Below are 13442 nucleotides of genomic sequence, written 5' to 3'. Positions count from 1 at the left end.
CAAAGGCTGTTTGGGCTGCTTCCGGGTTCATTCGGACTAATGTAGGTTTTCTCCTACACTCATTTGGTACTCTCCATCCAGTGTAATTTAAGACTGTAAGGTTCCAATTCTGTTTACACCTCCAATTCTGTTTACAACAATGTACCAAAGTGCATTCATATGCGAAACTATCATCTTAATCTAGTTAATTTGGGGTTTCACAGACATTTTAAACTGACCATGTTGAAAACTGGAGTCCTAAACCTGCAGTCTCCTTGCCCAGACAACACTTCTGGTACGTTCTTTACGAGGGCATTACGCAGACATGAAGTCCGGGTTGAGAACCCACTGAGGGGCTGTGTTGTCAGTGCCTTAAGTCTGTTCCGACTAGGAGAGACCCTGTATAGGGTTTCCGAGGAGCGGCTAGCTGGGTTTGAACCGCCGACCTTGTGTGGTTCGCAGGGTCCGTGGAAGAGATAAAAGATGAGGAGCGGGCAAGGGGAGTCGGGGGGAGAGGAGAGCCTGATTCTGCCGTTTTGCAAGTACCACAGTGGTTAGTGTTGACCGCTCTAGTGGTTAGTGGTTCAAACCCGCCAGCTGCTCTGAGGGAGGACGATGAAGCTTTCAGCCCCTGTACAGATTTATAGTCTTGGAAACCCTAAGGAGAAGTTGCTATGAATCGGAATTCATCCTGCCGAGGCTAGGATGGCTGTACACCGGCTCCTTGTTTCCTACACTGTGCCCCTTGTCAAGAGGCGCTGGGACCACTACAAATTGGCGTGGTAAAGCATACTTGGAAAGTGGCCACACGATAGGCAGGATGGGTGGAAACGACTACGTTCCCCAGAAGTCTGCGCGTCCTACGTCTGCGTTTGTCGTTCGGCCAATGATGGCGAAATACAGAAACGTCATTTGCGTGTCAGCTCGTGGGGGCGGAACTTCCAGCCTTTAGAGGTACACGCCATCTGAATGCGACGGTTTTCCTCGCACAACCTGGGGAGGGGTTTGCCGCCCCCCTCACAGTTGACCTGGTCAGCTTTGTGGGAGCCGTGGCCCCCTCCGTTAACGGGTGTCTCCTCGGTCATTGGGTTCCCTGTTGCCGCCGCACCTGTCTACCATTTCTGCAGCCTGGGAGGCGACCCCTGGCTCTGTCTGCCCCCTTCACACGAGTCCGCCGAGGCCACCTTGCCCGGGCAGCGGACTCCGCTGAGCTTCGGGAACCTCCAGAATCGCTTTGTCCACTGGGTCCACGATGGGCGCGCGGCGGGTCCTGACGCAGGTCAGTGGAGGAGGTATATGGAATTGCGTCTCCATTGGGTAGGAGAGGGCTTGTGGACGGGCCGGAAGCCGAGCAAGTTGCTGGTTTTTATTCACGGCAAGTGGAGCTGATTTACCAATTGGTTTATCCCCAGCCCCAGAGGAGTGTCAGCGACCCATGGTGGGAGTGCACACGGTGGTTAAGTGAGCCGTTTGAGTCCATCCTGCAGCTCCGCGGAAGAAAGGCCTGGCGGTCTGCTCAGCCGTCTGCTTTCAGCCTATTTTGAACTGATAGTCACAGTCGTGTCCGTGTCGTCAGGTAGTGCACGAAACTGTTTAGCACACTGCCCGGCCCCTACAGTAAGTGGCGCAGCAAAAACTTTGTCATTAGTAATATTCTTGTCATGATTATCGTCGTAATAACAGCTCACGTTTCCTTGTGAACTGTGAGGACAAAAGACCTTTTCCCCTTTCCCAATTATTGTCTCTCACTATTCTCTGCCTCTTAGCTTTCCCGCCTCTGGTAACCATCAAAGAATGTCTCTTTCAGTGGTTTGTTTTTGTTTTTTAACTTTTTCACAACAGTGGTCATATACAATATTGGTCCCTTTGTGACTGACGTATTTCACGCAGTATACTATAACCTCCAGGTTCGCCCATGTTGTAAGGTGTCTCATAGATTCACCATCCGTCATTAGTGTTGTATGATATGTCATTGGGAGCGCCAGTGGCTCCATAAATCAAGCCCTGAATTACGAACCAGGGGTCGGTAGTTCAGCTGCTTCGTGGGAGAACGCTGTTTAGCCCACTGTCCCGGCAAAGGTTACAGTCTCAGAAACCCCATGTGGGGCCGTTGTGACTTGGAACCGACTTGGTAGCACTTCACACAACAACATAAGCCTGAGTTTCTCTAGAGAACTTACAAAGAGCGTACTGGATGTTTTCCTTAGCCTCACAACCACCCTTTACAGCAGGCTCCATTTTTATCCCTATGACTTGGAAGGGAAAATGCAATTTAGGGAATTTGAGTGTGCGTAGAGCTGGAAATTGACGCTGAGATGTTTGTCCAGTGATCAAGTGACCCTGCTCTTTATGGTGGAGTGTACAGATTTAGGTGAGTCATGAACTGTGGTTTATAATGCATTACAGTCCTTGGTATATAAATGGTCATGGTGGTTATGCACCATCGAGTCGGTTCCGATGGTTCCGATACAAAAGCCGCAAATCATTACAGGAGCAGAAAGCCTCCTCTTACTCCCACGGAGTGGCTGCTAGATTCAACTGCCGATTTTATAGTTAGCAGCCCACTCAAAACCCACTATGTTCCCGGGCTTCTCTGGTCTATGAATTGGTTGGTTGTGTTAAATTAGACTCGACAGTTAGTTCCACCTCATAGAAACCCTGCGTAGGTTTTCTGAGAGGGTAAATCTGTTCAGGCGCACAAACCCTTTTCTTGCTCTCACGGAGCCTTGCGGTTAGCAGCCCAGCTTGTAATCCACTAACTCGACTCATTATTTATAATTCACCCATTCTTTTTTGAAAAGTATATCCGGAACGTCTCTTAACCCAAGAATGAAAACATTACTACATATTCCCCATAGCTCTACGAATGTGCGTCTCTCCTTCCTATCCCAGTTCTTTCAGAGAGATAACACTTTGCCTGAATTAGGAGTTCCAGCCCTTTTCTGTGAAGGTTTTTATATATACATTTAGCTTATTTATTAGGTCTAGATTTATCCAAGTTTTTTGTTTTTAAAGTGGCCAGTCCATTACTTTCCAAGTCGTTTTTTGCTATATTCTTTTAGAGGATAAGCACTGGACTTGTAACTGCAATGCCAGTGGTTCACATCCACCAGTCACTCCTCAGAAACCCTATACAGGGTCTTTATGAGTCGAAACTAACTCGATGGCATCTAACAACAATTCCTTTGGAAGTCCTGGTGGCTCAGTTAAGTGCCCAGCTGCTAACCTACAGGTCAGTAGTTCTAATCCATCAGCTGCTCCAAGTTTCTGTAAAGAATGCAGAGTAGGAAACCGGTGGGACCGAGCTGTTCCGTCGTGTAGGTTTGTTCCGAGTTCGGGCTGACGTGCTAGCATGGAACAGTGTATTCTTGTCCTTTGCACAGCATCTCATTGATTTTAGTTTTTCATTCTCACAATCAGTGCTGCCACGAACATTCACATACATGTGTACACCCACATACATCTGCTTTTCTTTTGATGTTTCTGGGAGGGGTATTGTTAGATTATCACTTTATTTCCATTGTTCTATGGTATCATGCTAAGTTTCTCTTCCAGTAGGAGCGTGGGAAAGCTTCCATTGATTCGTTTTCTAATACTAGAATTTATCAAGTTCCTTAATTCTTTCCCAAGCAAACAAGCTCCAAATGGTATCTCCTGTGGTTTTGATTTGCAATTTCTCACTGCTAAGGAAATCTTTCTCTCCTCATGGTTTTTAGCCAGTCTCTCATCTTTGAATTGTCAACTCATGATAGTTGCCTCTTGGCCGTAAGGTGCCCTCCCTGAGAGCAGACTCACCACATGCAGTGTCCTTGCCCCTTGTCCATTGACTGTTGTGGACTCTGAGAAGGGCTCTTCTCCTCCTGACCTCCCTCCCAAGCTGGAAAAAGAGGCAAGGACTAGGAAAGAAAGAAATGGAAAAAAGATACCAAAAGACATCAGGCATAGAGCTACTACTTCCATCTGTATGTTCTCAAGGAGCTCTGATAGCGTAGTGGTTACGAGTCAGGCTGCTAACCCCAACTCAGCAGTTCGAAACTACCAGCGGTTCCGAGGGAGAAAGATAAGGCTTCCTGCTCCCGCAAAGATTTACAGCCTCAGAAACCCTGTGCAGGGTTGCTATGAGTTGGTACCAACTCCACGGCACACCACCACCACCACCATTTTCAATGAGGTGGTAATTTGGTTTTTTTCTATGTTGGCATTGCTAATAGGCCCTTTTGAATGTCTTTCAGGAGCCAGTACAAGACTTGAGCTCACAGAGCCAACTACTCCTGAGCCAGGCTTGTTTAATGGGGCTTCAGTCCGGGGACAAGTAACCCAAGAAGCCTCCAGGGACTCCCAGCTGAGGTGAGACGGGTCAACAGGGGCCACCAGAACCACAGAACCTACACATGAGACCAGGGATGGACACCCAGAAGGATCAGTGCCCTGGGAAAATGAGCCCTGAACACGAATGTGTGGATGTGGGTGATGGCGCATGCTCAAAGATTCTCCAGGAAGAAGTTTCTCCAGAAGCTGTTCTCCCTGACGGAGACATCATGGCTCACAAAGACAGAAATCCCTGTGTTTGCAAGGACTGCGGGAAAGCGTTTAACAGGAGACACCTCCTGCTTCAACATGCGCAGGTTCACTCTGGAGTCAAGCCCTACGCGTGCACAGAGTGTGGGAAAACCTTTAGCAAGAACACAAACCTCCTTCAACACCACGTCATCCACACTGGGGAGAGGCCTTATGCATGCACACAGTGCGGGAAGGCCTTCAGCCTGAGGTCTCACCTTGCACGGCACCAGCAGTTTCACACCGGGGAGAAGGCTTACGAGTGCACACAGTGTGGGAAGGCCTTCAGCCACAGATCACACTTTGCACAGCATCAGCGGATTCACACTGGGGAGAGGCCCTACGCGTGCACAGACTGTGGGAAGGCCTTCAGCCGCAATTCATACCTTACACGGCACCAGTGTCTTCACACTGAGGAGAAGGCCAATCAGTGCAGTGAGTGTGGGAAGGCCTTCAGCCGCAGGTCACACCTTGCCCGGCACCAGCGGATCCACACTGAGGAGAAGCCCTATGCCTGCACAGACTGTGGGAAGGCCTTCACCCAAAGTGCACACCTCGCACAGCACCTGAGGATCCACACCGGGGAGAAGCCCTATGAGTGCAGTGAGTGTGGGAAGACCTTTGCCCACCTCTCCACTTTTGTCTTGCACAAGAGGAGCCACACAGGAGAAAAACCTTTTGAGTGCAAGGAGTGTGGGAAAGCCTTTCGTGACCGGCCGGCCTTCATCCGACACTACAGCATCCACACCGGAGAGAAGCCGTATGAGTGTGTTGAGTGTGGGAAAGCCTTCAACCGCAAGTCCCACCTCACTCAGCACCAAAGGACCCATCCTGGGAGAGGCGCTGTCGGTGTGACGGACGTGGGGAGACCTTTCACGAGTGGGCAGAGCTCAGTAAACATCCACGGGTTGCTCTTGGGGACGGATTCATTCACTGTAACTACTCAGGACACTCATTGGTCGGAGGAATCCTCTTACTCAGCATCTGATCGTTCATGCCACAGGGAGAGCTCACAAGTGCCATCCCTGTGAAGAAGTGTTCTGTCTGTCACAGATCATGACTTGTCATCTAAGCCATTTTAGAAATTGATCTGCGTGGAGACTGATTGAACTTCTTAGACTTCATCGAGGAAAGAGACTCAGTGGTCACTGTTCATTTAAGAAACCCTTCAACCCTATGTGTCTTAGTTTAGCCTTGTTATTCTCTCAGGGATCTGTAAAACAAAGATGAGGAGGCTGCTAAAACGAATTGCTTCCTCATGCACTTTAATGGCCCAACAGTCATTTCTTATTTTTTCAATGGTAATTTCTTTTTTTCTTTTTTTCTTTGGCATGTGGGTGATAGTGGAGCCGTGTAATCCTTGTTGTTGTTGTTAAGTACCATTGAGTCGATTCTGACCCACAGCGACTTCTGTGTAGGGTTTCCAAGGAGCAGCTGGTGAGCTTGAACCACCAAGTTTGCCGTTCAAACGACTTTGTAGTCTGACGCATTAGCCCACAGAACCACCCCAGGACTCCAAAAATTCTTTCCTCTCATGGGGATTTCTCATCTTCTTTAGAGTTCTGTAGAGAAACTTCTCGACCGTGACAATTTAAAGGGGTTAAATTACAGTTGAAATACATAGTTAAGTTAAATGATCATGATAAACTCAGAAAAACACAGAAGGAATTTTGTTTTTCAGCTTATCAAAGAATTTGTGAGGACTTTAACAAGACTGGAATTTTAACAAGTCAGGATGTGTACGTGCACCTATGTGTGGCTATCACAGTAACCATCGACTTGGTCTCCTGGTGCTGTCTTTGTTGTTGTTAAGTGCTGTCGAGTCGGTTTCCACTATAGCCACCCTGTAGAGTGTTTCCGAGGAGATCCCTTGTGCGTTTGAACCGCCCACCTTGTGGTTCAAAGTTCAGTGCTGATCCTACAACCATGCAATCTTTAGGCGGGGAATTTGGTGATTCCTTCATTTGAGCTTTATTTTAAAGCTACATTCAATAATCATTGTTAAGTCTTGTTAAAAATATATTGTCCACACGTTAAGAAATAAACATGTACTCAACATTGAACCCTTATAATGACACATGTGGTTTTGCATTGCCATTGTGAGCAGAAACTAGTCTGTGTGATTCGTTGTTGCTGTGGTTAGGTACTGTTGAGTCGGGACCAACTCATAGTGACCCCATGCCCAACAATGAAACACTGCCGGGTCCTGGGTCAGCCTCACAGTCATTGCTATGTTTGAGCCCACTGCTGCTCCCACTGTGCCAATCCATCTAGTTGGGGGTCTTCTTTTTCTCTGACCCTTCACTTTACCAAACAGGATGTCTGTCCTTCTCCAGGAGCTGATCCCTCGTGATACGTCCGAAGTATGAAAGACGAAGTCCGGCCATCCTGGCTCTCAGGGAGCACTCTGGCTGTATTTCTTCCAACACATATAGGTTTGTTCTTTAGGCAGTCCATGGTACTTTCAGTATTCTCTTCCAACACTCGAACTCAAATGCATCAATTCTTCGACCGTCTTCCTTAACTGTCCAGCTTTTACATGCATGCGAGGTTATTGAATATGCCGTGGCCTGGGTCAGGGTATGATTTCTACAACTCATTATTAAGTGTACCCTTTAGTCCTTCTGCGCCATGTCTGACAACTCTTCATAAAGCTCCGATCCCCCAAAATTTTCTTTCATGCTTTCTTCTAAAATGTTTGCAGTTCTCGTAATTATTATAGTTGATCGTTTGCCTTCACATCTGAGATGCTGTCTAGCTTTTGCTACTGGTATATTTTGGTGTTGATGGTTTTGCAGGAGGGGGCACTCCTTGAAAGGAGTCCCAAATAAATTGCCTGACTGCATTTTCCACTTAGGGAGAAAACAGGCTTTTCCGAACCTTGTAGGTTCTTACGTAGCTGCTCTCCTGGTTTGAAATGCTCAGCTTCATGATTGCTAGGCTCCATTTCGTTACCATTCAGTTTTGAGATAGAGTTGTCTAGCTACTTCCAACTCTTGAGAAGTATTGCATAGCTTAGTCTTCCAAGTTAGCAGCTTGGGATAGGGGCATGCTGGTGAAAGTGGATGTCAGGTGAGCGAGACACAGCGGCCATGGTTTTCTCCACTGAGATGAAGCTGAAGGGTGGATTCCAGATATGACCAGCTCATACCTAAAGGAACCCACCAGAACTGACAAGGATGTGACCAGTCTGGGCATTGATAGGGTAGGGTACATGTTCATCTCAACTAGAGATACTTTTCTTGGGATTAAGTAATCAAAGCCTTTGGTGGTTTTGAACACCAACATACTGGCTGACATTGCTGAGATGTTTTGGCTCTCATTATTTTGCACTGGATCCACGCATATAATACCCCTAAAAAAAAAACCCTGACAGTTTTGGCATCTTTGAGGGACTCAAATTGTGTATTTAAGAAAAAAAAATTTCTTTAGATGTTCTTTGAGTTTTAGGAACAAAAAGAAGTGTAAAGGAGCAAGATCAGTGTGGTAGGGTGGGTGGATGAAATAAGGGTTCCCAACAAAATCCTCATGGAGCAATCCTTGCCACCCTCAGATAAGCAGGTGCATTGTTGTGATAGAGAAATTCCTCAGTGCAGCTGTCTGCGCCTTTTTCTCACTATTGCAGTTTGCGGTTTCCTTAAAGCTGCTTCAGAATAGGCACTGTGGTTGTCCTTTGTCTTTTGAGAAAATCTATGAAAATGACCCCATGAGGATTCCAAAAACCAATTGCCATAAACACCTTAGCTGATCTCTCTGCCTGACATTATTCACCTTTGAGGTCTTGTTGATCTTCCGTAAAGTGCTGATCCATCTGGAAACTTCTTTTATGTGGGCAGCATTCCTGTAAACTTGTTGCAAAGCTTCAACGTGTTTGGAAACTGTCCACTTGAGTTTTAAAAATTGACCTCAAATTTTTTTTTTTTTTAATGGCACAAAAAGTGTTCTTTTTTTGAAAACACTCTAATGAAACTAAGGAGTTCTGGTGCTGTAGGATAAGCACTGGACTACTATCCACAGATCAGTGGTTCAAAGCCACCAGCTACTTAAACCCTAATACAGGATCACTGTGAGCTAGAAAGGACTCTACAACACTTTAACAACAACAGGACTAAGGTAAATGTATCATCACTGAAAGACTTGTTCGCAACCATCTACTGATCAAAGAGGGTTCCTTCCGGCCCCACCTGCCCACCATCTCTGATTCTGAGATCTGGGAAGGGACTGTCAACAAACACATGACAAAATTATTTCCAACACTCTTGGAAGTATTTTTTTTTTGACTGTCCAAATCAATTTATTTTACTTAATGTTCAAGTAGAGTCCTGGTGTGGTGCTGTGAATTAATGTGCTGCACTGCAGAGTTTGAACTGCAAGGTCAGCGGTTCAAGCTCATCAGTCGCTCCTTGGAAACCCTATACAGGGTTGCTATGGGTTGGAACCGACTTGACAACACTTAACAAGAGTGTGCAAATGAACTCAGTGTAGCACTGTAGGATCAGCACTGGACTGTGAATCACAAGGTTGGCAGTTCAAACCCACTAGCTGCTCCTTGGAAACCCTATACAGGGCTGCTATTGGGCCAACTGGCAGTTAACAACAATGTTCAAATGTAAATTTATGTGTTAATGTCCAAATTCTAATGTAAATTTTATTTCTTACCGCTTTTTGTAAATAAAAGTTTTTTTTTATAAATTTTCTTTTCCATATTGCTGTTAGTAATTTCAGAATAGCAGTACCACTAGTACAATGATATGCACCAATTAAACTTGATCATTTATGGGGAAAAAATGTTTGCAGTTTTACGTTTAAATATCTGATCTCTTTTGAATGAAATGGTGTGAGATTTAGGTGGGTTTTCTTCCCCTTCTGTTCAGTTCTAGCACTATTGAAAAGAGTATCCTGCTTCTGTTGAAATTTGCTTTTGCCCCTTTTTAAAGACTCATTCAGGCGTACTCATATTGGCCTGTTTCTGTTTTTTCTGTTCTGTCTGTCTAAAGCTCTGCCTGTAACATACTTTGTTGAATACAGTAGCTATCCAGTCCACCTTAAACTTGTGTGAAGTGGTTCTTCCTGTTTATTTAAAAATGGAGGCTGTTAGCCTAGTTTTTGACTACGTATCAATTTTTAAGTAAACTTGTCTATTGTTGTTATGTATCATTGAGTTAGTTCCCACTCATAGCAACCTTCATAGGGTTTCCAAGGAGCAGTCTGTGATTAGCAGTCCAGTGCTTATCTTACAACACCACACCAGAACTGCAGCATTGTTTATACACATAAAAAAACCTTCCTGGATATTTTTCTTTTCTAGTTTGGAGCCCTGGTGTGGCGTTGTAGGATAAGCACTGGACTGCTAATCACAGTTCAAGCCCATTGGCCACTCTTGGAAACCTATACAGACTTGCTATAAGTCAAAACAGACTCGACGGCACATACCAGCCACGTGACCATTTAGAGCTGTTCATTTCCCTTTAGTACTGTTGTAAATATTTTTCATTCAGCTAGATTTCTTTTCTTATTTTTTTAATTGTTTTTGATATTTTTTTTTCTTACCCATGGATTAATTTGGAGTACTTTCTGAAATCTTTGTTACTGATTTCTAGTTTGTTTATTCTTTTTCTTCATATTTTACATACACTTGTGATTTCAGCATTTTAAAATTTGTTGAGGTTTATTTTCTGAGGATATGAATATTGAATGTACCGTGCATGCTTGGTAGAATGTGCATTCCTCTGTTTTTGGATGACGTGTTCTATATATGTCTGTCAGATCCTATTGATTAATAGTGTTATTCAGATTAACCATGTTGTTGTTGTTGTTGTTGTTAGGTGCCTGCAAGTCAGTGGACAATAGAACGAAACACTGCGCAGTCCTGACCAACCTCATAGCCGCTGCTACACTTGAGCCCATTGATGTTGCCACTATGCCAATCTCTCTCTCTGGGCGTCTTCCTCTTTTTCTCTGACCCTCCACGAGATTGATAATATTGTTTAATTATTTACACATTGTATTGGGTCACCTCTCTGTGGAATGGGCACAAATGTGCAGCGCTTCCAATTGGTTGGCCAGATAGCTGTCTTTCAATTTGTTTACAAAGCGGAGTGCCTTTAGTACTGTACCAGTTTGTTGAAAGATTTAAATTCGTATTCTCCCAATTCCTGGAGGCGTGTTTCTCACCAATGGCTTCAGTGCAGCTTAAAATCCTTCCTTCAGTGTTATCGGTTCTTGATCAGATGCTACCTCTTAATGGTTGAACGTCACCCATTTCTTTGTGGTCCACTGACTGTGTATTCCTTCCATCTTTGTTTGGAGCTTTCTGCATCAGTCAGTATTTTTACTGTGGAGTCCTTCAGTATTTCAAGGTGAAGCCTCGAGTTACTTCAGCTTGAGAAGTACTGAGTGTGTCCTTCCCTTTTGGCTTTGTGACTCCAGTTCTTTCTACATTTCCTTATACTACATTACTTTGTCTTTTCTAGTTTTGTAATTTACAGAGAAAAGTCTTCAAGATGGATGCAGTGGGTGAGTTTGAGGGAGGTGTTTGTTGAAGAAGCTTGGTTCAGATTAAGAGAAAAAGAAGGGAAAACAGGAAAGAACCTCTACCAGAGAATTATTCAGAAAATGTACTTTCAGTGAATCTGGATTTTAATTTCTCTGGCTATCTATCCTTCCAGTCTCTATCTAGGACTCAAAACCTTCAAGGTCATTGTCAGTAAAACAACCCTAAGTAGCTAACATCCAGTGGCGACCTTAAGAATTTCTGTAATCCATCTCTGAGATGATCAGTAGAGCTCCTAAAATGACTGATTTCTTTTCCTCAACTCCTCAGTGTGGGGCTGGTCTCCATCGATTCCGTTATCCATCTACACGTATTTGTTCAATAATCTCACCACAAGGTCTACGGTTCTAACCAGCTGCCCCTTGGAAACGTTATGAGTCGGAACCGACTCGACGGCCCTTAACAACAGCAGCAAAGCCAGAACTTTCCCACTGCTCATTTGTAAGTGTAATTGTTCACATCATCCGGATATTGTGGGGTTCAGCCATGTCATGTATAGGTAGTTGATGACAAATCCGCTTCTCTGGTGCTTCCGCCAACGTCGGTGCCTTTACTATCCAATTATGGTACTGGGCCAAAATCCCTGGCGAAGACAGTCTGTGCGATCGGAAAGATTCTGCGCAGGGCTTTGGAATTCTTCCTTTAGTGGTATTTTGGCTACTCGCCTATCTGTATCTGGTAGAAGAGGAGATAACGCAGGAAGAAGGGCCGGGATGCACTTGTCAGGGTATCTGGATACTGTCCCTCCATCCTCAGTTTCCAAGGGAGGCACAAGGGCGGCTGCAGACTTGCCTGGTTTCTCCTACTCTGCCTACTGTCTGGAGGCGGGTCAGAGGCGGGACTCAGGGCATCCTGCCCACTGACGTGGAGAACACCCCGACGGCTGGGTGTGTGAAAACTACATTATCCACAAGGCTGTGCACCTTGGGCAGGTGCGGGGCCAAAGACAGTCTCAGGATGGTGGCAGACTTCCGGTCGCGATCGACTGCGTCATTAACCGTGGCCGTTGGTTTCCTTTGTGACGGAGAAAGGGTTGGGCGAATGACAGGCTCGCGCCCACGCGGCTGCGCAAGCCTGCACACCGCGGCGTCCTGGGTGTCAGTGTCTTTTCCGCGGCGCTGACGGAGACAGGCAGGGCTGGCATGGGGTCGGCTGCGCACGGTGCCCGGCCTCGCTCGCTCGCCCTCCTGTCCAGTCTCAGGGTGCCTCGGAGTCCCACGATGGCTGCGGCGCCGAGGGGCCGGGCGAAGGTCAGTCGAGAGTTTATTAGGAATCGCTCATGCTCCGCTGGGTCGGAGTGGGCTCCTGGACTGACCTGAAGCGGAGAAAAGCACCCGCAGGCCTGTAAAGTGTCGGGCTTCAGACAGATGCTCCATCAGTCGGTGAAAGATGATGTTTCCCCACGGATTCCATAATGCTTATTATGAATCCAACTGCCAGCATTACCGCCGTGCCCTGTCCACCCTGGCCTCTTCCAGTCTCCCCCAGACCCACCGACTAACTCAGCTAGCTGCCTTTCTGTCTCACTTTATTTCAGATAAAATGAACATTTCTATAATGTATGATAAAGTAAAAAAAAAAAAAAAACACTTTCTTGTTTTGATTCCAGTAATACCGGTGATTATGTCTTATGTAAATATGAGAGTTCCGGAATTCCATTTATATGACCGCATGCTCGCAGGAAGCGTCGGTAGCCACTTCTTGGTGGGAATCTCCCCTTTCAGCTATTCCATTTTGCACTCCCGGCGCAGCAGGTTAATGCGCTGGACTGCAAGGTCAGCGGTTCAAGCTCACCAGCCACTCCTCAGAAACCTATACAGGATCGCTATGGGTCGGAACCGACTCAACGGCACTTAACAACAACAAATGAAAGGCTGGACCTGTAATCAGCAGCTATACAGCCTTTCATTGCAGGGTTTTCTTTACAGCATTTTACTATCCTGAGGATTACCAAATTTGCAACCTTTGGTCAAATCTGCAGAGTCGAACAGATCTTGGCCAGCCCGTCTTGGCTCATGAAGTTCCCTCGGCCTCAGACCTTATCCCCAGATCTTTTCAGAACCTCCCCTTGCATTCTTCTGGCAGTTTCTCAGGTGTTGCCTCTACAGAGATGCCCTTTCCAATAAGTTTGAGTTCCTGGGCAGTGTAAGTGGGCTAGTCCAGTAACTGTTGATACAGCACTGTAGGGTAAGAACTAGACTGCTAACCTCAAGGTTGGCATTCAAACCCACCAGCTGGCCCTTGGAAGCCCTATATAGAGTTGCTATGAGTAACCTATAGGTTGTCATTTCAAACTTACCCAATAGCACCATGAAGAAACCAGTCAGGCTCAGTTCCTACCATTTTTGTTACC

General features: G+C 46.0%; 1 protein-coding gene across 1 annotated transcript; it reads left to right on the top strand.

Annotated features, from left to right (window-relative positions):
• Nucleotides 1–799: 799 nt before the first annotated feature.
• On the top strand, nucleotides 800–11952 carry ZNF264 (zinc finger protein 264). Its single transcript, XM_006878225.1, is given in 5 exon segments — nucleotides 800–905; nucleotides 1016–1258; nucleotides 4212–4324; nucleotides 4326–5415; nucleotides 11846–11952. Coding segments are annotated over 5 exon segments (1659 nt in total).
• Nucleotides 11953–13442: the final 1490 nt, after the last annotated feature.

Source organism: Chrysochloris asiatica, unplaced genomic scaffold, assembly GCF_000296735.1.
Source record: "Chrysochloris asiatica unplaced genomic scaffold, ChrAsi1.0 scaffold00116, whole genome shotgun sequence".
In the NCBI taxonomy this organism is placed as follows: domain Eukaryota; kingdom Metazoa; phylum Chordata; class Mammalia; order Afrosoricida; family Chrysochloridae; genus Chrysochloris; species Chrysochloris asiatica.
Note: the sequence above shows the minus strand (reverse complement) of the source record. Positions and strands in the feature narration are given on the sequence as shown.